The sequence below is a fragment of the Aythya marila genome (genome assembly GCF_965140915.1).
Source record: "Aythya marila genome assembly, chromosome: 21".
NCBI lineage: Eukaryota > Metazoa > Chordata > Aves > Anseriformes > Anatidae > Aythya > Aythya marila.
Genome location: NC_139062.1, coordinates 1869141 through 1888598, shown reverse-complemented (window position 1 = coordinate 1888598; position 19458 = coordinate 1869141). Strand labels below are relative to the sequence as shown.

Here is a 19458-nt window from a genome sequence, read left to right as displayed (position 1 = left end):
TGCCTTGAATACTATTTTATGCTAAGCTACTTAGCTGTGAAACTTGAGGAAGCTGTTTATGAAGCTTGGGCTTTGCTCAAAGTCTGAAACTTTGACAGTGCCTTGAAACTGCCGCCCGTGGCAGAGGATCCGTGGCGAGGTGGGAGCAGCAGGGGTCCCCTGGGCACAGCGGGCTCTCCTTGCTGCTTTTGTCTTTAGGCGCAGGGAAGTGCTGGTGCAGGAGCTGCTGCTGGAGTTTTCCTCCTTGTGGCACAGCGGGGCCGGGGCGAGGGCTGTGCTGGGACAGTCCCCGTTGGGTGGAGGAGCCGGCCAGCGGGACACACAGCCAGCAGCTCAGGGCCCTCTCCCCCATTTCTGGGAGAATCGCCGCGTCCCGCTGTGCTGAGCCTGCACACCGAGCCACCTGGCTGCACGGCACTCAGTGTGTGGGGACAAAGAGCAGCGGCTGCGACGTGGCGACACTCGAGAGACCTGCGCAAGGGTGAAGACCCCGAGCTGCCTGCACGCGCTGTACGGCCGAACTTGTGTTGCAGACTGAAGTATTTATGCTGAACTCTAACTAGTACGTACACTATATCTCATACCGTAGTGCTCACTGCTGGACCTGCCACCCTGAAATTCCTGAACCAGCTAAACGAGTATGGATTTGTATTTATTTTTTTTGTAAAATCCATTGCGTCCAAATCTTTGAGTACTGTTTAAATACCATCCTTTGAAACAAAGGCATTTTACATTTACAGATAATGTATTTTTATTCTCATAATTTGTTTTAAATTTACTTGCAACAGTCAAGTTAAATAAAACGTTACATAAATCTCTATGTTTTTCAAGAGAAAGATTACTAGAACAAGTTTTTGCTGAGATGTTTCTCATCCTAGGCCTGAGGTGCATTTAAACGGGAGAGCTGCCTGCTTGGTGAGTAGAAAAGGGAAAGGGGACTGAGGGTGGGTGGGACGTGAATCCTGATGTGTGCTCCGTTTCAGGTGTAATATTCCACTGCCACCCTGCAGGAATGCTGGGGAAATGGTTTCCAATGTGACAGCAACCCTGAATTAAGTTATTTCAGAAAATTATTACTTACAAGTATAAATCCCCACATCTAAAAGCAGGAGCTTAGAGAATCACCCACTTCCTTGAGCTAATCCTACTGTTTCAAGCTCAGTAGCAGCTAAATTAGTTCAGTGGTGAGAAGATACAAGGCCACACCACGCCTTTAATGTAGTAAAGTAACGGTAATAAGTAGCAGAAGCTTGACAGAACCGAGTGGAAATAAGGCACAAATTTAATTGAGGACACGGTCCTTCCAGCACACATTTAAGGAAAGGGGCAGTCAGACACTCTTCCGGAAGGTAAACTTTAATCATGAGCATTCAGACTCAAACGTAGAACTAATGGAGCAAGGTAAGAGCTAGCACTGTAGAAACGGGAGGTGAGGCAGCTATCCCTTCTGGTCACGAATGAGAGCTCATTAAAAAGCAATTCACAGTACTACACATACGGAGTTGTCAATCACATCCCATCCCATACAATGTATGTACATTTAAGTAGTCATTCTGAGTAGCTTCGTATTTCCTAGTTTGATACCCGATTATCGCTTCATTAGGAACTTTCCCTGCAACCCGGGGGTAGGATCTTTAAACAGGAGGAGGGAGAGAGGCTGGGTGTACGACTTCAAGCCCCTGGAGGCTGAGAAGAACAAGCGTAGCAGAGCGTCACCCCAGCCTAACGCTTTCTTGTGTTTGGTAGGAAGGCTGCGTGCAGCCGCCCTACATTTCACAGCCATCAGGAATTGCTGCTGTTATTATCAGTGACTGCTCTATCACGTCTGCCGCAGGGAAGTTCTCGTTGGAACAGAGTCTCTGCACAGGGATCTCCTCGGGCAGGGAGCCGTGGGCCAGGGACTCCACGATGACCTCGGCTGAGCCCACCTCCAGCTCCTGGGGTGGCTGCAGGGCCACCACCACGGCCTTCTCGTCCTCGATGATCAGATTTCGCAGCTTCCTCTGCCGGGGGTTGTAGTTCTCCACGCGATCGTGAATCTCCATGTGGCGCCTCAAGTGAGCCTGTGGAACAGAAAGGACGGAGCTGCTGAGGGCCAGCTCACCCGCAGGGTGCCGTGCTCCTCAGGGGGAGAAGGGGCACAGCAAAACCCTCCTGCCCCCTGGGCCTGCCCTTGCTCAAGCACTGCCCGAAGCCCCAAGCACTCGGCTCTCCCTCAGGTTGGGCTGCACGCTTCCCAAAAAAGCCTCGCTACAAAGTGGGAACCTGCTTGTGTCACTGCAGGGGAGCAACCCCTGACGTGCGTGCCCCAATCAGGCACGCAGCCTGCCACAGATGTCCCCAGAACCAGGCCGTGTCCCACCTGCCGCGTGAACTTGTAGCCGCACTCGGTGCACTCGAACTTCCTCACTCCCTTGTGCCTGCGGACGTGGACACGCAGCTGCTCAACCGCTGGGAAGAGAAGGAGGCAGCAGCTCAGGGCGGCCCTGCCGGCAGCACGTGCCAGCAGAGCAGCTGCAGGCACGGGGTGTGAAGCACCGCTGCAGCAGTGCCGCCTCGAGGCACGCAAAGAGCGCGGCCCGTGCCAGACGTGCCAAGGCACAGCTGGAAGCACGAGGTACCTTTGAAGGTTTTCCCACAGATCTGGCAGAAGTGGGGCCTCCCCTCCTGGTGCCGGCTGGCGATGTGCCTCAGGAGGGGCCCCTTCTCCGTGAACCTCTGGTCGCAGAACTCACAGCTAAAGGGGCGCTCCCCTGTGTGGGTCCGGTTGTGCTTGTCCAGGCTCGCTGCCGTGAGCAGGGGAAGAGAGAGCTGGAGGTCAGCAGTCCACTGGGTGTCCCCGTCTGGGCACAGGCGCAGGCTACGCTGTGGTGAGACCACGTATGCTCTGTGCCAGGCTAGTTATGAATGCTTAAAAGGGGCGTAAGCAGCAGTTTGCTAGCCTAAGCTAACCATCACTGTGGGAAATTCACCACTGTCCTCCCCTCTTTGTGCTGTGGGAGTAGGGAAAATACAGGGAATGCTCCTTCCTGAAGCATTATCCCACACGCGTAAGAGCACGCTTTGTTCTGGAGGGGAAGCAGAGGTTTCTCAGCACAGCTGCTTCCAGAAGTCCCAGATACCTGCAGGAGCGTGGTGCTCAGCACTGCAAACCCCGAGGCGGCTGCTGTGAGGTAGGGCTGGGGCGGCAGGGCCGCGGTGCCCAGCGGGTACCTTGTGTCCTGAAGGTCTTGCCGCAGAGGTGGCACTGGAAGGGCTTCTCGCCGGTGTGCGTGCGCAGGTGCATGTTGAGGTTGGCTTTCTGCGTGAAGGCGTGATGGCAGAACTCACAAACGTAGGGGCGCTCGTTCCTGCAGGCAGGGGACACGCAGCTGAGCCCCCCCAAGGCAGGCCCCAGCTGGAGAACGGTCACCTTGACCTCTGCATTTGGTCCCTGAAGCTAGCTGTCACCTCAAAGCACTGTAATTGAATCCTACCTCAGCCCATCTCAAACTAAACTATTTCAGAGGCCCACAAAATCTCTCCTGCAAGCACAGGCTCCTGAAGCACCGAGCTGGTGCCTCCTGCTCCTCAGGCATCAGAACCAGCCCAGGGAACAACACCAAGGGCAAGTGTGGAGCGCAGCTGCTGATGCGTGCTCATCCTTCTGAGAACAGGAACGAGCCAGGCAGCAGGACAGCTGATGAGCTTCGGTCATCACCTCTTAATTACTACAGTCACACACTTGGAGGAAGTACAGACAGTATGGACTTCTTTTGGAAGAAAGCAGGACTGAAGGTCGGCCCCTTACCAAATTTCTTGCCTCCAGGAAAGCTGGAGGGTGGCAAGCACCACTCACACACCTTGCAGGCGCTGCGGGAGCTCCCCAGCACCCATTCAGCTGGGGCTTGGGGCAGGTGGCACGCAGGAAGGAACGGGTCGCGTCATACCTGTGCTTGGCCTTGATGTGCATCTGCAAGCCGTTGCGACTTGAGGCTCTGTGTCCGCACTCCTCGCAGACAAACAGCTTCTCTCCCCGGTGCTTGAACGCCTCGTGCAAACGCAGCTCTGTCCGAGACAGAAAGCACTTGGAGCAAGTCGAACACTGCAAGTCCACAGGAGAGCGCAGGGTTAGGCAGCTCGCCCACACGCAGCTCACAGCCCTGCACCCCGACCAGCCCCGCGCCCCTCGCAGCACCACGCGGGCCGTGCACGACTCATCCCCTGCATCGGGACCCTCCCTGCAGCCGGCTGGTGCAGCAGCCCCAGCTCTGAGACGCCGAATGGGATGAGACAGCCTGCCTGAACTGAAACACCCGTCAGTACTTGGGTCTGTCGACCAGAAAGCCACGAGGGTTGCTCCTTTATCCGGCCCCATCCCAAAAAAAAAGAACAAAAACCATTTCCACTTCATAACTCCCTGCCTCTCTCAGCAGAGCCGGAGCACACAATGGGCACCGTTCTCTAACCTGGGCCCGAGTACCGGGTGATTCCCTCACAACCCCTACAGCACTCCTCCTGCAGAGGAGGCACCAAGGAGCACCGCTGTGTGCCAGGTCGCTCCCCTTACCGCGTGGGGCTTCGGGGCGCCGTGCAGCTTTATCATGTGGCTCTGCAGGTCCTTCTTCTGCATGAACTGCTGCGCACAGGAGGAGCACTGCAGGACGAGAGCAGAGTTAGCTTCCAGCCACCTCCTGAGCGGTGACTGTGGCGTGCTGGGTGGTGGTGCAGCACACGGATCTGCGGGTAAGGCGGCAGAAACCTAAGGAGCGGGGCCGCAGGAGAAGCTGCCTGGCTCCAGCACGCCCCAAGAGCCTGTAGCAGCTCAGAGAGGGGAACAGCCCTGCTGCTGCTGGAGCCGACTGACAGCCGACAGGGAAGGGACCCAGTGATCAGCTCAGGGACGAGGGGAAAGGCAGGCGCTGGGGAGAAAAAACATCCCCGTGCGGAGCCACAGCCCCCAGTGCAGCACCTGCCGGCAGGGCCAGGCTGCCCAGAATAGAAAGGCATCCTGCTCCGGCTCCCCGCAGCGCCAGGCTGCAGCAGCCATTCAAAGGAATGCCAGAGGCAGGCGCTGCTGACCTTATAGGGCATCTCCCCGGTGTGCGACACCATGTGCAGCCGCAGCTCCATCCGCCTCTTGAATACCTCTTGGCAGACCGAGCACGTGAAAACCTGCAAGGGACAGGGAAAGCATCAGCTTCTGCACAGGCCAGGAAAGAATGAGGCTGAGGCAGACACAAAGCCAGCAGCCAGCACAGCCACTCAGACCCACGGCTGCCATCGCGGCGCTGGGCATCGGTTAACCTGCCCCACGTGAGCACAGACTTTCTCCAGTGCAAAGAGAATTCCCATATGCTTGAAAAAAAATGCAAAAGCCACTAAAATACCAGGCTATGGGGAACCAGCGTACCACGAACAGAAGCTGCTGCCGCCCTCACCCAGAGTGGGCTTTCGTGATGCTCTGGGGACAGCACAGCAGCAGCAGGATCAGGTTTTGTTCAGCAGCTGAGTGATTTGGGCTGCAGCTGGACAAATTCTGCTTCTGCCACCGCCCGCCCTCCAAGCGACCGGCGCGACTCAGGGCCATCCATACCTGCTCGGATCGGTTCATGCAGTTTCTGGCTTCGTGCTCCAGGAGATTTTCTTTTCTAAAATAACATTTCCCACACTTGGAGCACTCAAAGGGCTTCTCTCCAGTGTGCTTCCTGGGGACACACAAGCAGAGAGCCCCCATTAGTGCCGGCCTGACAGCTCAGCTCCGCTGCCCCTGGCCCGGGTTAGGAAGTGGCTGCACGAGATCCAGCTACGCGTGCGGGTCTGGGGGCTCCGGCGTTTGTGCTCAGCAAGGAGATTGGCAAGAAATGCACTTGCTGCCACCGCTGCTGGCCCCACCAGCTGCCTGTTTTGGTGTCTGAAGCAGCTCCTTGAGAAGCTCTGCTCACTCAGAAGCATCTTGTGCACGGGGAGGGCTGAACGAAGCTCTTACAGCCTCCCGCAGCGCCAGCACCGCCACAGCCATCTCCAGGGGCTGGAGAGCACCCTCGGAAAGCCTCCTGTCACCCCTTCTGCTGATCCTGCAGCACCCAAAAGCACCAGCACGCCCGAGCGCTCTCTGCCCAGCACCCAGCTTGTTGCATGCACAGCCCGCATTGACTCCCCCAAACTCATGCTAACTCTGGAGGCCCAGGAGCCGACGGCTGATGGACGGGCTCCATCCCGAAGCCGCAGGAGCTGGCAGCTCTGTGCCTTCACCACCACCCACCCGCAGCCCTCAGGTCCCCGGGGAGGGCTCCTGAGCACCTTCACCCCTTGTTTTCCGAGCTGTGCAGGACCAAACCCTGGGCAGGAGGGACCTGGGGCAGCCGTGGGGGTTTTCCCCGCAGCATTTCGGACTCGAGTCCCACCCGTGTCTGCAGGACACGCACAGCCCGCTGCCTCCGCAGGGCCGGGGGACATGCAGGGACCCCTAAAGCTGAGACCTCAGGGGTCAGCCGGGGCTCCCCACCCCGCATCGAGCTCAGCGCACCCCGGGGCGATGCCCACGGGCCGGGCAGTGCCGGTGCCCCCCCGGTACCCCCCCCAGCCCCATCCGCGTTATGAAGCAGAGCCGTGCGGGTCACCTGTTGTGCACCTTCAGGTAGTATTTGCTCAGGAAGGTTTTGTGGCACGTGGGGCACTCCGCCGCTGCCGCCGAGCCCTTCCCGCTCCCCACCGCCCCCTCGGGGGGCTTCTTCCTGCCCCGCGCCGCCTTCCTGCCCCCGGGGGGCGCCTCCCCGCCGCCCCCCGCCGCCGCCACCACCACCGGAGGGGGGACAGCGGGGGCGGAAGGGGCAGCAGGGGGGGCACCGGAGGGCACGGCGCTTTCCGCGGCCGCCCCCCCGCCGGGCTCGGGGGGCTCCGCTGGCGGCTGGGGGGGGGCGTTGGGGGCGCGGCGGGGCCGGTGCCGGGCGGCGGCGGGGCGGAAGGCCCGGCACAGAGCCACGGCGTCGGGCACGCCCAGCTGCTCGGCCGCCGCCAGCAGGCGGGCGCGGTTGTGCGCCGTGAGCGCCAGGCGGCCGGTGTAGAAGAAATCGAGCAGCAGCTGGAACGTGTCCGCCAGGCCCTCGGGCAGCGGCACCGGGCTCCCCACACCCCCCGTCCCCGGTCCTCCGCCACCGCCACCGCCACCGCTCCCCACGCCGCGGAAGAAGCGCGAGCAGCTGGCGAGCACCGGCCAGTGCGCGCGGAACTGGCGGCCGCCCACCCCCAGCGTGGCGTCGCAGAACTGCCCCGCGGCGCGCTGCCGGTTCAGCTCCCGCAGCACCCGCACGCTGTGCGCCGCCACCGCCGCCGCCGCTGCTGCTCCCGCTCCCGCCATGGCCGCGCCGCTACCGGGACCCGCGCGGCGCCATGAGGGCGGGGCCAGCCTCATAGGGGCGGGGCTTAGCGGGTTCAGGGGGCGTGGCTAGGTTCAGGGGGGCGGGGTCATCCTCAGGGAGGGCGGGGCTTGGTGGGTTCAGGGGGCGTGGGTAGGTTCAGAGGGGCGTGGCTCGGTTCAGGGGGGCGTGGCTCGGCTCAGGGGGCGTGGCTCGGCTCAGGGGGCGTGGCCTCGCCGCGCGTAGCCGCCGATGGCGCCTCGGAAGTGCGCGGCCGTGTTGAGGCTGGGGCGCAGCAGCAGGGCCAGCCCGCGCGGCACGAAGTACCCGGCCAGCGGCGGCGCCAGCGTGCACAGCGCGCCCAGCACGGCCGCCAGCGCCGCCGCCCGGCCTCGGAAGGCGCCCCGCGTGCAGAGCGCGGCGGCGGCGCACGCCAGGTGCAGCAGCAGCCCGCACGTCAGGCAGCGCGCCTCGCGGTAGGCGGCGGGCAGGTCCTTGCCCGCGTAGCTCAGCGCGAAGCAGCCGCCGCTCAGCGCCACGTTGAGAGCCTCCGCCGCCGCCTCCGCCGCTCCCCCGCCGCCGCACTCCAGCACCAGCAGCTCCGCGGCCACGTCGCGGCGCCTGAGGGGGCCGGGGGGCGCGGAGAGCGCGGCGGCCAGGCACAGCGCCGCCTGCCCCGCGGCTCCGGCCGCCGCCAGCAGCAGCGGGGTGCGGCGCCTCAGGCAGGCCCGGCGGAGCCGCGGGCAGCGGCCGCGCAGCTTGAAGATGGCGACGAGCTGCAGGCAGCGGGCGGCCACGCTGCAGAGGAAGACGGCGAAGCCCACGGCGAAGAGGGGGAGGCGCAGCAGGCAGCAGGGCCGCGAGGGCGCCCCGAAGTAGCAGAGGAGGCTGCCGCAGGCGCAGCCCAGCGAGCCCAGCATGAGGAAGCAGAGCCGGCCGCCCGCCGCCCGCACCAGGGGTGTGGAGGCGTGGAGGGCGAAGAGCAGCGAGAGGGCGGCCAGCAGCAGCAGGAGCAGCGCGATGGGGGCCAGCAGAGCCCAGGAGAGGGGCTCGGCCCAGGACAGGAACTCCAGGGTGCGGTTGAAGCACAGCTCGCTGCGCGCCGGGGACCACTCGTCCGCCCCGCAGGCCTGGCAGGTGTAAAGGTCTGCGGGAGACACGCGTGGATGGTGCTCAGCAGAGCCCCGGTGAGTGAGGTGCCCCTGGGGAGCTGCCCCTTGCTCTGCTCCTGCTCCTTCCCCTCGCTTCTGAGCCCTCAGGAGCAGTGAGGGCTCTCTGCTCTTTGCCCAGAAGCTCCCCCACAGGACTGCCCACTGGGCAGGTGGCACTGGGCTCCATTTCTCTCCTGGAGGATGCGGTGCAGGGACCAGCTGCCACGCCAGGTGTCTCCTGTCCCCTTTCCGCAAAGGAAGGGGCTCTGCTGGCACCAGTTATTTGACTGTGCTGGGCAAGCTGTTGGCAGCATCCCCCGGAAAGCACGGGGCTGAGAGCAGGGTGTAGGCTTTGCATACCCACAAGTAAGCAAAGAGGGAAGTCAGGCTGACCGCATTCAGGTGAGCCCAGAGGTTTTTACTGGTCACGAGGAGGAAAAGAGACTGAGAGAAAAGAGGGGGAAAAGAGTGTGAGAGAAAAGAGGTAGCTGCTGGGGCTAGAGAGGGGTAGGACAGCGGCAAGGAGGTGATGGGATGAGGAGGAAGGGTGCGGGAAGGGGAGGCAGGAGCTGCCCAGAGTTTACTGACCCGTTCTGTTCAGGAAGGTCCCTGCCGGACAGGCCACGCAGCTGAAGCAGCACCTGTGGCGGTTCTGCTGCAGCCTCTTCTCCCCAGCGGCGCAGGGCTGGGAGCACATGGAGATGGGGGCCTGCGGGGAGCACAGCAGCCATCAGGCAGCTGGTGGGCAGCGAGAACGGGGCAGGAGGGAGGACAGACTGCAGCCCAGGATGGGCAGCTTGTTGCTGTCCTTCAGATAGACCACGGGCAGCAGCTGAGAGCTTGCTGTGCTGTCCTTCTTCCAGAGATAGGGGGAAAATTGGGATGCTTGGAGGTAAAAGTTGGAGTTGGGAGCCTTTTAGCACATACCCTGCTTATTTTCTGGAAGGATGAAAGGCATTACTAAGGATGCAAATCACCCCCTGTACCCTCCCCGCATACTGCCTCTGTCTGCCCTGTAATGGGAAAATACCCAGGAAGTAGTGTCGGGATGTAGTGAGCTTGCCAGTACACAATAAACAAGACGTGGATGCAGAACAGTACCTGGTGATCTTTTGTGTGCCACAGGATTTTGCTGCGGTTAAGGAGCAGCCTGTTGGGGTTCACAGTGAAAGTTCCAACCACATCAAAAGCCCAGCTCAGGCCTCTCCAGTTCCACATAATGATGTTGTAACCTTTATAAATGTTCCCATTGGCATCAAAACAGATCTGGCTGTTGTGCAGGCTGAAGTTTACCTGCTTGATTTTCTGTAGGAGCTGTAAAACGAGAGTAAGAGCAGAGTGGATCCTGCTGACAAGATTCCCGCTGAGGAGAGCCTTGTCACCAGAGCGATGTACCGGAGGCCAGCTGCTCTGCTCTGCCTCCTCTCAAATTCCCCAACAACCAGCACGTCTCCAGTGGCAGGCAGCCTCTTCCAGGTTTCTTAAAGGGGCTAGTGGCTGAGAAACAGAAACGATCTAAAGCACAGGTCTGCATTCAGGCTGCTTTGCCTGTCACAAGCAGCTGAAGCCCACAAGGCAGCAACTGTGCAGTGACCAGAGAGAGGGAAGGCTGAGAGCAGCCTCACACAGCTAGAGACATCAGTGAAGGGAGAGCCTTTGTGAGAGGATCTGTGCCTATCCTGTGTGGCCAGAGACAAGAGACTTAAAACCACGAGGAGGGCAGGGGACTCAGAGTCCTGAGTGCTGTCGTAGTGCCTTAGCTGCCAGAACAGCCCTGCTCCCTTCTGCTTGGAGATGAGCCTCCCAGACTGGTGGAAAACCCCTGAGCACAGGGGGAAAATCCACACTGCAGAGGGAAGAAGATCCTTCTTCACCTTGCTCTTACCTGCCAGGGATAGACTCTGTCTTTGCTGCACACCCCCGAGGCACAGCCCAGCAGGTCGTGGAGACCGTGGGCCACGGCGTACACGGCTGAGTACACGTTGTTAGAGGCCTGAGTGTCGTATATGTTGGGGGCAGCGGCGAGCAGGTGGCATCCTGGGCACTGCTGGGTGCAGTTTGGCCAGCTACTCTCGCTGCTGCTACTTCTGTTCTCCCCACCTGCCCCCGTGCTGCCAGCACTTTCAGACACAGCACGTTCCTCTGCCTATTTCCAAGACTCGAGGTGTTCCAGCATCACAGACTCTGCCTGCTCAACTGACATCCCAATCACAGAGCCGATATTTTGGATGCCAGGCAGTTGCCAGATGTTTTGGGCCAAAGACCAGTCTTCAGAGGCCACCCACACCATGCCCGTGATGTTCTTCTGCACCACCACCTCAAAGAACGGCCGGGCACTGTTTACATTGGAGAAGACGACGGTGACATTGACCTTGATGTCCATGAGGATTCTGACCAGCCTCTGGAGCTCCGGGCTGCTGGCGTCCTTGTTCGTGGGGATGATGCCTCGGTAGGCAACACACACACCGCTTGCGACCAGCAGCTCGTAGAGGGCATCTAACCCATCCCTGCCGTACGCGTTGTCGCTGCCCAGCAGGGCAACCCAACTCCACTCGAAGCTTTGCAGCAGCAGCGCGATGGCTTTCACTTGCTGCCCATCGCTGGGGATGGTGCGCAGGAAGGAGGGGTACAACCGCTTCAGGCTCAGCGTCTCCAGGGAGGCTTCATAGCTGATCTGCAAAGGAAGCCAGGAGAAGGGGTTGCCCTCCTGAGGCAGTGACACACAAGGAGGATCTGCTGCCGTGGTAAGGGGAAGCTCCACGAGCAGCGGGTCTTTTGAAGGGAGTTAGAGATGGGGAGGCTGAAAAACGTTCTGCCATGCACTGCCACGAGAGAAACCCCAGAGAGCCAGGGAGCTGGGCATGGTTCCTGCCTGTCAGCTCTTAGTGCCCAGCTGGACCAAAGCTGCAGCCAGGTCCAGGGGGGCAGCAGGGCTGTGCTGGCAGCTCAGTTTGTTCCTCAGCCCCAAGTCCACTCTCCCTCACACCATCAGCCCCCTGGAGCCCTTTTTTTTGGCTGCCACAGACAGCCCCCACAGCACTTGTTGGGGCTGCCGCTGCGAGGGAGCGGAGCTCACCTCGGGCACGAGGAAGACGCCCAGGATGGCGGCCGTGGTGAGGGCCAGCTGGGTGCTGTCGGGCCCGATGACGGCCACAGCGGTGGGCTCGTAGTGCTGGAGGGCGGGCAGCACCCCGACATCCTGCTGCCCCTTCTGGACCAGGGCGCGCAGCGTCGCGTAGAGGTTGGCAGACTCGGAGCAGGTGTCGTAGATGTCGTAGCCCAAGGTGATGTTGGGCAGGAGGCTGCTGGAGTTGTTGATCTCCTCCAGGGCGAAACGCATGGTCTGCAGGAGGTGGTAGCCGTGGCTCTTGAAGGCGGCAGCGCTGCGCAAAGACAAAGGAGATGAACACCTCAGGGGGGAAACCTGGAGGGGTTGGGAGCACCCTGGGGAGCGCACCCAAAACACTGCACCCAAAACACTGCTACCACTTGCCCCCGGGACTCCTCTGGAGCCCCCCGGGACCCCTCTGGAGCCCCCCGGTCCCTCACTCGTCGCAGCCGTCCACGAGCGGGCGGGCGGCAGCCCTCGGTGCGAGCCCGTGCAGCTGGAAGAGGCCGGCCAGGCGGTAGTCGCCATCACGGCTGAAGAAAGAGGCGGCGGCGGCGCTGAGGCAGAGCCCGAGGCACAGCAGCACCGGCGGCATGGTGACGGGAACCGAGAGGGGGGCGGCGGCAGCGGCACCGGCACCGGGCGGCGCCTCTTAAAGGCCCGGGGGGGGGCGCGGCTCTCGCGAGAGGGGCGGAGGCGGCGGAGCGGCGGCCGCGGCCATGGCCATGCCCGCTCGGCGCGGCCGCCCCCGCCGGGCCTCGGCCCCCGGCCGCTCCTCAGCCACTGCCGCCACCCCCCGTGGGGGCCGCTCCGAGGCGGCCTGGCGCGAGTTCGCCGCCTCCTTCGTGCGCGCCGGGATGGTGCCGCCGGCCGACACCGGCCTGGCCGCCGTGGAGGCGGCGGAGGGAGCCGCCGTGCTGCTCCTGGCGCCGCAGCAGGTGGGCAGCGCCCGGGTGGGACGGGACGGACCCGCTGCCGGTGCCGCCGTCTCACGCCGTCTCCCCGCAGGCGCTGACCTTCACCGGGAAGTGCCGCCTGCGCTGCCTGTACGGTGCCGTCCGCGTGTTGGGCTTCGCCATCGGCCCGCACCAGCCGGGGCTGCCGGTCTTCTCGCCGCCCACGCACTGCGCCCTGGCCCTGGAGGCGCTGCCCGCCGCCCGCCCGCCCGCCGCCGACCCCCGGCAGCTCCGCGCCGCCGCCCGCGCCGCTATGCGAGCGCACCGAGTCCGCCGCCGTGAGTGGGGAACGGGGGCACCGGGAGGGACCGGGTGGGCGCCATTTCGCGTGTGGTGCGGGTCGGGCCGGGCCGGGCCGGCCGCCATTTCGCGTGTGGTGCGGAGCGGTGCGGTGCGGGGCCGCCGCCATTTCGCGTGTGGTGCGGTGCGGGGCCCGGCCGCCATTTCGCGAGCGCTCAGGGCCCCGCTGTTCCCCCCCGCAGAGGCGCGGGTGAAGGTGATGGCGAGGTTCTCGCCCGAGTGCGCCGTGGTGCTGCTGGAGCACCTGGACACGCCGGTGACACGGTTCCTGCTCAGCCTCCCGCCGCTCTCACGGCTCTTCGAGGCACAGGTGAGTCCCAGGAGGGCACCTCACGGACACCCATCTCGGTGGGACTGGGTTGTGGCACCTTTGCTGCTCCTCCACCAAAACGAGCATCTTGTGGAGCAAGAGGAGCCAGCGTGTGTGGCTGCCCCGCTTGGCGTGCCTGCAGCAGTCCTGTCAGTACCCATCAGCACAGAGCACGCGTCTGTGTGGCTTCACATGTGTCTTCTCAACCTTTTTTTCTGCTCTTCCGTAGAAAAAGGAAGAGTCTAGCTTCACAACAGAGGATGCAGTCCTGGCATCCGTCGGTATCGTGAAATGTAGCCCAGATAACGGACTGCTGGTGTCAAAGAGCATGTTCCTAGCCCTGGAGGAGCTAATACAAGCGTGTTGTGGTGAGTAGCGTGGACTTGGCAGAGCTTTGGTGGCTAGAAAAAAGAAGCTCAGAGTTTTTCATGATTTATAATTAGGGGAAAGAGTACATCTTAAAAGGAACTGATTAAAGGACATGCTCTTCTTGAAGCAGTGTGCAACTTGAGCTTATACAGCACCTGGGTTGGGTTTGTGTCTCTACTGCCTGATAAGCACTGCAGTGGTATAAAGATATTTCTCAACTTGATGTCAAAACTCCTTTGGTTTTGCTCTTCGTAGTGTGTAAAAAAACATCTTTATCTAACAACTTTTAAAACATCGTGAGCAGTTGAAATTAATACCAACTGTGTTGTAGTATTAGAGCTTTCTCCTCCTTGTAGGAGCCTCTTCCCTTTATATTGATAAACTTAACGTACTGCTCTTTAAAGGACTTTTTTTTTTATGAAAATGCATCATAGTCAGACCAGAGATTCTGTAGGTTTTGCAAGTTGTTTTCTTTCACAAATTTATGCAAATAGGGCACATCAGAATAACTCCCTGTCAGCCCCTTTCAGAGGATGCTTTTTTCCCCCCAGCGGAAGATGAAGGTGTTCCTGTCATTATGGTGTGTGGTCCAAAAAGCATTGGGAAGTCAACATTTAACAGATACCTGATCAATCTGTTACTGAATCAGTGAGTTTTTTTCACGTTCTGTGGCTCTTTAAGTAATGCATGTGATTTAAGAGAAGAAGAAAACTACCTGCCAAGATGCTCAAGAATGTTGTTTTCACTGGAAACTGGTTATCTTCTTTTTGGGGAAAAAAAAAAAAGCCTAGTTTTCTGTTTTCTTGTCTTTTCTGTATTCTTGCAGAAAAGCTACATAATGAAATATTTCTACTGAAATACTGCTAACAGCAACTTGGACCGTATGAACTAACGGACACCAAACAGGGTTTAGTAATAAGTTGAGATTTATAATGTTTAAAAATACACCGAAAGTTATGACTTGTTATTGTCTCCAGATTCTTGGCAGAAAAAGGTGTAGAAGCTTATTATCTTGGCTACTGCATGCTAAAAATAAGGATTACAGAATTCATAAATCTCAAATAGCTGATCTCAGAGTGCCTGGTTCATATGAGAGAGGTGGTACGCTGATTAGTACCACTTTTGATGTACTGTTCCCGTTACTCTTAAGACTTGGATAGGTGTGAAGCTATTGTCAGACAAGCATACGATATAAAGTGCGGTGTAGCTGAGCCCTTTTAAGTTCTTGCTTAATACTTGCTCAAGTGAGAGAAGGGCATAAGCAAGTGGTGGTTTGACTGTTTAGTTTAATTTTGATGACCTGGAACAAAATCAGGTTGTGCTTTGTACATACTCAAAGTCACGTCCTTTTTCTTCTAGTGGATGCTAACATATGGGCTTCTTTCACTGCAGCCTTCCCTCCGTTGAGTATATGGAATGTGACATAGGTCAAACAGAATTTACGCCGCCTGGATGCGTGTCTTTAAGCAGTGTAACAGAGCCCTTTCTTGGTACGTGCTTGGCTGTTTTCGGCATTTGCCAGAAACATCTTTAATTCCCAGAAGGTGCTTTTTGAGTAGGGGCTGTACGTCAGGCAAAGTTGCCATATCTATTGAAGGTGCATGTAAAGAATAAAAACCTGTAAATGTTTTCTTGCTGGGGTTGTGAGATCCATGTGAAAATATTGATAAATAACATGGAGCCATTCTCCCTTCTTATTTTTCTTCCTCTGTATTTTAAAGGGAAGATTTGTGTCTGTAAGCCAGTGGAACAGGTTGTGACGTGTCAAAGTGGATTTTCAGCCTTTCAGATTTGTAAGGTCGCTTTGGGAAAACTAGTCTTAGTTATTAGTCTCTGCAGGTATAATTAGTTTGAGGAATGCCAAGTAGATCCATATAGATCAGGGGCTCTTCTCACTGGAGGGGGGGGAAAAAAACAAGCGAACAAAAAACCCCTATAGCCAGAGAAACTGTTAGTATTTGTGATTCTGTGAATTTGGGTCCATGTCTATAAAAGGTATTATCAGAGTGATTTGCTTTTTGGATAGCTTGTCATAGGAGATTGTGAATTTTCAGAACTCATGAACAAATAAATAATACTTAAAAAAAAAAAAAAAATAAATCAATTGCATGGAGTCTGCAACTACAGAAGAACTTGTTTTGCAAGACTATACAAGAATGACTGTAAAAATGCTAAAAGAAGACAGTTTATTTCAAAAGGGATTGCTTGCGGGTACTTGATAGGGATGGGGGTTGCATTTCAGTTACTGGAAGTATTAGAGGCTTGTTCTTATTTTCAGGTCCACCATTCACTCATCAGCAAACGCCACGTAAGATGGTGTATTACGGACAGACCAGCTGTGAGCAGGACACAGAGAGATACATCGATGTTGTGAAGTACGTGTTCAACTCCTACAAGAAGGAAGTGCCTTTAGTCATCAACACTATGGGCTGGGTGAAAGGTAAACACGGTTAATCTATTCTGAAGAGACATGAACCTAAGCAGTACGCCTCTACGCTTCCTAGAGAGTCTAGGATAAGACAATAACAGCTTCCTGCACTTGAGCTGTTGTCAGTCTTCCATAACAGCATTGAAATTTCTCTACAAGGTGGCAGTAATCGAGTTTTCTCTGCTTCCTAAAGGTGAGGGTTTGCTGCTTCTGACTGACATGATTCGGCTGTTAGCGCCCACTCACGTGGTTCAGATGGATGTGTACGACTGGAAGGCCATGGATCCACTCACCCCCGAGTACGTTCACCTCGCTCCTGGCCTGTATACCAAAGGCAAACAGCAAGGCAAGAGCAAGCAAACGAATCTGAGTGCAGCAGAGAGCTGGAAGTCCTCAGAAGGAGAGGAAGATACATCAGTTCCTGACTATAAACTGCTCTATATCCACCCGGAGTTCCCTCGAGCTGGGGTTGCAGGTGAAGCGTAAGTAGTAAGTGCTGTGTGGTGGTTAATTTGCTTAATAAAAGTATGCTTAGTCCTGACAGGAAATTAATGACAGAACTCTTGCATAGGCCTTCAGTGCCCCCGTTAACTTGTTCAGATGCTATAAGGTTTATTGTCTCCTAATAAGTTTGCCTGTTGTTGTGTTTTGGTGGGAGGTGGTCGAGGGACTTTTTCTTGTTGTTTTTTTTGTTTGTTTGTTTTTGGGGGTGAGGGATTGTTCCTCCCTGCACTGCTTCCAGTGACTGCTATAAGTTATTTAGACTTCTTACACCACTGGGCATACTTTATGCTTACAGAATACTGTCTCCTTTTTTTTTCTTTTTTCCCCTAATGGGGAAGTTCCTTGCCTATTTCTAACAGACATAGATGGTCATGTTAATTTCTCTGACATTTCAAGTCAGTTTGTTTACATTTTTGAAAGGCATGACTTCCTGGACCTTGACTCTTTGTTGCCCATTTTAAATGCTTTGTGTTGAGTCAACTTTCCCTGAAGAACTATTTAAGAAAGCAAGCGTACTGTTCTGTCTCACAGCTATATGAGTAGCAAGGTTGGAGAAGGGAAATGTTCTCTAACAAGATTTCTGTTTGTTTTTGTGGGTTCTGTTGTTTGTTTTTTTTTTTTTAAAGCCACATTGGATTACTAGTGCCTCTTCAAAATGCCCTAAAATCCTGTGATTCTTTAGAGGTAACAAAAATACGGCTCTGAATTTTCTTCAAAGATTCAAGTTCTAAAAACTTAACTTGTATGAGATAGTGGCTGATTCTGCATGGTGTACTCAGGGATGTCTGGGGGTTATCTGGCTGAATTGCTCCATGTGTGCTGGCTTTTCTTGATCTGTTGCGGTTATTTTCCAGGCGAGTACACAGCAGCATCCTACGTGACATGGCAATACTAGGTTACCTTGGTCACCTGCAGCCTCCACACACAGGATCAGTACTCCCGCTGAATAGTTTTGTGCCATACCAGGTAAATGAGCATTTTTGAAAGACTTGAGATAATGGCTCTCTGTCTCGGGTTTTGTGTACTTAGAATTATCTCTGAACTCAAACCAAACTTACGTTGAGTTAATGAAGCTGTTCTTTTTCTTTCCCCTTAGGTACCCTTCAGTGCTGTTGCACTCAGGGTCATTCATACGGATGTTGCTCCTACCAATATCATGTATGCAGTGAATGCCAGCTGGGTCGGGCTCTGCAGGATACCAGACGAAATCAGATGCCAAAATGATGGGCCAGTCCTGCTGACACAGACACCGGTCTGTGATTGCCTTGGCTTCGGTAAGTGAGCCTGGGAAACCTTAGGCTATGTTCTCACGTGTCATGTTTTGACAGGTATATTGCCGAATGGAAAGAGTAGAGTAGATAATTCCATTTGTTTTTGATGGAAAAGTAGGATTTGATTGAAGAACAATCAAAAATACATTTTGCTTTCTATTACAAGCTGTGCTTCAAGTCCTTCGCTTCTCTGTAACTTGTGGCAGCAGTTAAGGAGAATGTCACCGAGCAGCATCTTCTGTAGCTGGCTTCTCTTACTTGGCCTTTCATAGCTTGACAAATTACTCACTTCTGGGATTTGTGTCTTCAATAGAAGATTCCAAATGGCTTATACAAAATTCTTCAGCTGTCTGTGGGACTTGTTATTTCACAGCTGGTGGGGGGAATGTTTTCCTTTCTCTAAACAGAGCTGCAACTGTAGTGTTTGTGGCCTGAAACATGCAAAGATTTCTCTTAAGTGCTGATGTTTGCTGTGAAGAAGCAGTTCTGATTTTGAGGAGCTACCTTGAGTTTCTGTAGGAACACAACAATGAACAAGGATAGGCACTTTGAGATGTTAGGCGCTCTTACATATGTGGAGATGTTGGGAAGGTGGGATACAGAAGTGCAGGGTTATTTTTCCTCCAGATGTCTTGAATTCTTTTCTTGGTTCTGGAAAAGCTACTTACTCAAAGAGCTTCAGCCACATTCACTTACACAGTCCGAAGTGATTTGGTGGAGTTAGGACTGAACTTTCTATGTACTTCTCAGGAATTGTCCGAGGGGTTGAGATGGAGAAGAAACTTTATCATGTCTTGACACCGGTGCCTCCTGAGGACCTGAGACAAGTGAATTGTCTGTTGCTTGGGAATATTGCCATTCCAAACTGCGTTCTTGTGAGCCAGGTAGGAGCTGCTTGGGAGGAGGGTGGGGAAAAAGGGACAGGCTTGCTGGCAAATTCTCCATTTTCTTACTCTGAGGCTTATGTGTGTCCAGAGCTGTCTGGGCATTAGCAGATGGTCATACCTGTAGGAAACTGCCCTTAATGCATAAAACCAACTGAGATAATGTTCTTGTTGTTTTTCAGAGATCAGAGTGTAGGTTCATTGATAGCTTTCTGCTTTTCTTCCACTAAACTCTTACCAGTCTGTTTAAAGGAAGGTGTTTTCAATTCAGCTGAAGATACAGGTCCATAAAGTTGTTCCTATTTTTTTTTTTTTTTTTTTTCCAGGAAGGAATTGAGGGAGAGATCCCTTATGTCACATCTGAATATAACTACAACATTCTGGGGTCTGGGAAGCTGAAAAAGAAGAAGCATTTCAAGAAGAGGGAGTATTCTTACCAGTGTGATTACACTTGAAGCCTTTAGGACCTCTGACCGCAGGATTTCTTTTATATGGCAAGAGGCAAGTGTAGTCACAGAAGCACTGGCTACCACAGCTCCAGAGAGACCCGGAACAAGTTTCTGATGTGTACATACTAAAACATGTCAATTTTTAATAATGTTTTATATTTTCAGTAAGTATTTTGGTGTTTTGTAATAAATACATTGAAAACAGTGGTTTGGTTTGAATTTTTCCAAAGCCTTCCCTGACTTGGACATGGCTGTGGGTGGTTACCAGAAGCTCGTCCTTACTTAAAGTAGTAGCTTGTGGCATGAAGTGATTCTCCTGACTGGAGCCTAGCCTTGTTAGCTCTCAGTTTCAGAGAATTGATGCACTACAGCAGGGGGGTGCACGTACAC

The 19458-nt window shown here is 55.8% G+C and overlaps 3 protein-coding genes across 5 annotated transcripts; 1 reads left to right on the top strand and 2 right to left on the bottom strand.

Moving 5' to 3' along the window:
• Positions 1-45: 45 nt before the first annotated feature.
• Positions 46-7357, bottom strand: ZBTB48 (zinc finger and BTB domain containing 48). 2 transcript variants are annotated; one of them, XM_082776976.1, is made up of 9 exons: positions 6603-7357; positions 5576-5687; positions 5062-5154; positions 4550-4636; positions 3930-4084; positions 3214-3350; positions 2622-2786; positions 2363-2451; positions 46-2063 (listed from the first exon to the last, which is right to left on the bottom strand). In XM_082776976.1, exons 1-9 carry the CDS (start codon positions 7337-7339, stop codon positions 1767-1769), a joined length of 1872 nt encoding a protein of 623 aa, XP_082633102.1. In that variant the 5' UTR covers positions 7340-7357; the 3' UTR covers positions 46-1766. The 2 variants fall into 2 exon arrangements, with proteins under 2 accessions (XP_082633102.1, XP_082633101.1); XM_082776975.1 differs by having other exon boundaries at positions 2622-2865; positions 3930-4047.
• Positions 7358-7555: 198 nt separating this feature from the next.
• On the bottom strand, positions 7556-12227 carry TAS1R1 (taste 1 receptor member 1; the record flags this gene model as incomplete). Its single annotated transcript, XM_082776846.1, is given in 7 exon segments — positions 7556-8484; positions 9077-9197; positions 9488-9802; positions 10374-10634; positions 10638-11162; positions 11565-11871; positions 12038-12227. Coding segments are annotated over 7 exon segments (2613 nt in total). The 5' UTR covers positions 12193-12227.
• Positions 12228-12298: 71 nt separating this feature from the next.
• Positions 12299-19283, top strand: NOL9 (nucleolar protein 9). 2 transcript variants are annotated; one of them, XM_082777105.1, is made up of 12 exons: positions 12299-12535; positions 12606-12831; positions 13036-13163; positions 13393-13531; positions 14084-14180; positions 14925-15022; positions 15811-15972; positions 16154-16442; positions 17319-17430; positions 17561-17738; positions 18486-18619; positions 18946-19283. In XM_082777105.1, exons 1-12 carry the CDS (start codon positions 12317-12319, stop codon positions 19072-19074), a joined length of 1911 nt encoding a protein of 636 aa, XP_082633231.1. In that variant the 5' UTR covers positions 12299-12316; the 3' UTR covers positions 19075-19283. The 2 variants fall into 2 exon arrangements, with proteins under 2 accessions (XP_082633231.1, XP_082633230.1); XM_082777104.1 differs by having other exon boundaries at positions 14027-14180.
• The last annotated feature ends 175 nt before the right edge of the window (positions 19284-19458 follow it).

What these genes read in the sequence shown, in the direction of transcription:
- ZBTB48 (XM_082776975.1), bottom strand. Translation starts at nt 7,339, where the DNA reads ATGGCGGGAGCGGGAGCAGCAGCGGCGGCGGCGGTGGCGGCGCACAGC. An exon ending in TACCTGAAGGTGCACAACAG is followed by an intron (nt 5,688 to 6,602) that starts GTGACCCGCACG and finishes GTGTGTCCCCAG; the next exon opens with GAAGCACACTGGAGAGAAGC. An exon ending in GCTACAAGTTCACGCGGCAG is followed by an intron (nt 2,064 to 2,362) that starts GTGGGACACGGC and finishes TCTGTTCCACAG; the next exon opens with GCTCACTTGAGGCGCCACAT.
- NOL9 (XM_082777104.1), top strand. Translation starts at nt 12,317, where the DNA reads ATGGCCATGCCCGCTCGGCGCGGCCGCCCCCGCCGGGCCTCGGCCCCC. An exon ending in AGCGCACCGAGTCCGCCGCC is followed by an intron (nt 12,832 to 13,035) that starts GTGAGTGGGGAA and finishes TCCCCCCCGCAG; the next exon opens with AGGCGCGGGTGAAGGTGATG. An exon ending in ATCAATCTGTTACTGAATCA is followed by an intron (nt 14,181 to 14,924) that starts GTGAGTTTTTTT and finishes CTTTCACTGCAG; the next exon opens with CCTTCCCTCCGTTGAGTATA.